Source organism: Myotis davidii, unplaced genomic scaffold (assembly GCF_000327345.1).
Source record: "Myotis davidii unplaced genomic scaffold, ASM32734v1 scaffold663, whole genome shotgun sequence".
Classification (NCBI taxonomy): Eukaryota; Metazoa; Chordata; class Mammalia; order Chiroptera; family Vespertilionidae; genus Myotis; species Myotis davidii.
Window position 1 is genome coordinate 1,906,667 of NW_006295816.1, and position 2,121 is coordinate 1,908,787.

General features: G+C 67.5%; 1 protein-coding gene across 1 annotated transcript in view; it reads right to left on the reverse strand.

The window, feature by feature from the left end:
- The window catches only part of MST1R (macrophage stimulating 1 receptor), a gene marked incomplete at its 5' end in the record, with an annotated part of 8,072 nt that extends 6,020 nt beyond the window's left edge, over positions 1–2,052 (reverse strand). The window contains 7 exons of the mRNA XM_015568284.1: positions 3–53; positions 319–455; positions 497–662; positions 894–1,054; positions 1,329–1,499; positions 1,637–1,765; positions 1,843–2,052. Of these exons, the coding sequence (XP_015423770.1) occupies positions 3–53; positions 319–455; positions 497–662; positions 894–1,054; positions 1,329–1,499; positions 1,637–1,765; positions 1,843–2,052 (1,025 nt within the window). The remainder of the gene's footprint in view (positions 1–2; positions 54–318; positions 456–496; positions 663–893; positions 1,055–1,328; positions 1,500–1,636; positions 1,766–1,842) is intronic.
- Positions 2,053–2,121: the final 69 nt, after the last annotated feature.

Here is a 2,121-nt window from a genome sequence, read left to right on the forward strand (position 1 = left end):
ACGCTGGCGGGGCACCAGGCGGCGTGGTGCATACAAGCTGCCCCTCGCTGACCCTGCAGGACAGGGGGGCTGGGTCAGGGCCACTCTCCAGGGGTCTCTACTCCACGGGTCTGTCCAAAGACGGGCGGTCCCAGTCAGACCCCAAGAAGACAGGGCGTGAGCAGGCTCCTCACAGCCTGGGCTGGAGGCAGGGGACTTGATGATGGTCTCTCTTGCCATCCACAAACCACCTCTTCCTGGGCCTGACTCTGTGACCGAGCCGCTCTCCCTCTGCCCTGAGGCCCGGTGCCCTCCGCGCCCCCCGCCGCCGGCACTCACCCGTCCAGCAGGCACTCACTCCCGTTGACCAGCACGGCCCGGCTGGTGCCTATGGACAGGCCCTGGCCCGTCAGGGTGAGGCGGGTGCCCCCGGCCTGCGGGCCAAAGAGGGGGTGCACTTCCTTCAGCACCGGCTCCTGAGGGGGTGTGGCGGCGGAAAAACGAGACCCGGCCTCACCATGAAAGAGAAGCCGGGCAGCGCGGAGGCACCATCGACCCGGAAGTGCTTGCCCCGCGGCATGTTGGTCACGGTGAGGCTCACGTTGGCAGGCCCAGCTGCCTGCGTGCCCGGGGGCTGCAGCTCACACGCAAGCTCCTCTATGAAGCCCTTCCAGGACATGGGGCTAGAGCCCCGGGAGCTCAAGGTCAGCCAGAGGTCACACAGGCCGGGCTGCCTGCCCACCGCCGGCTCCAGGGCAGGAGGACCTGGCGGGGGGCCAGCCTTGCCCGCTCCATGACGCCAGGGCACACGCAGCTTGCCTCGACCTCCCTGCCCCACAGGCAAAGGCTAGGGCTCAAGGGGAGAGGCCGCTGGGTTGCCCCCTGAGGAGAGGAAGGGCGGGGGACCGTGGTACCTGGGGCCTGAGCTGTCCTTGGGCAGCAGTCGGCAGGGACTTTGGCCCACGGTGACCTGGTGGGTGCCCTCAGGCACCAGACCGCCAGGGTGCAGGTAGAAGTTGGAGCCACACAGGGTCAGCCTGGTGCTGCCCCGGAGGGGTCCGCTGTGAGGATAGAACTGGAGGGGGAGCAGACAGCCTCTGTGGGCCAGGCCCCCAGCTCTGGCTGCTTCCCCCCAACTTCCCTGCCGCACCCCTCGCCCGCCCCGCTCTGTTCATTCTAAGTCATGGCTAGTCCCCGATCACTTTTCTGCCTCCAAATCTGCACGTGCCACCAGAATGCCTTCCTTAAGGACATCCCAGGCCCGAGGAAAGTCATGGTCAAGACCTGCTGCCCCCACCCCAGGCCCAGCTTGCCTCACCTTCACCTGTGCCTGGCCAGGCAGGCCATACCTCAATAAGCTCAGGCGGGCAGTGGTCCTGTTGCCAGGAGCCAGGACACTCCTTCTGCCGGCCACACACGCTCCCACACCAGCCACAGCCCATGAAACGCTGTGCCCGCAGACAGCGCCCGCAGGTGAGGAAGTGGCGGCAGCCGGGGCCTCTGATGGGCACCTGGAAGACCTTGGGGTGGCGGAAAGGTGGCTTGGGGTGATGGGAGGAGGTTGGGAGCCCCTGGTCCCGTTGTAGAGCAGCGTGGTGAGACCTGGGTGTTGTGCCTCTCTCGCGCCGGGCCCTGCCCCTGCCCCTGCCCACCTTACCTTGTCCCCAGAGGCAAAGAGCAGGTGGTTCCCAAGGCGACTGACATCCCGCTGCACGGGCTGCCGGCTGCTGCTCAGCGAGAAGTTGGAGACATACAGCAAGAAGCCGAGAGACCGGGCCAGCTCCACCTGGGACAGGACCGCTGTGAGCAGCATGGGGACGGGGAGGGGGACGCAGGGCACGGGCTGTGGACACAGGGGCCTACCTGCAGGACCCGCCCATCGCTCGTGCCCATGTGGGCCACGGTGATGTTGTCCAGGCTCGTCACGTGCAGCGCGGTGACCTGCGTCGGCCCCAACAGACCGTTGAACAGGTCCACGCGGGAGACGCTGCTGCTGACCAGCAGAGGGAAGTGGTAGCAGCTGCCGTTGGAGCTGGGCGCCCTGGGGTCCGGCTGGGGGAACCAGGGAAGGCGTCAGGGCTCACCCCACACAGTGCCTGTCAGGGGCCACAGCAGCCCGAGCTCCCGCCCTCACCTGGCCTG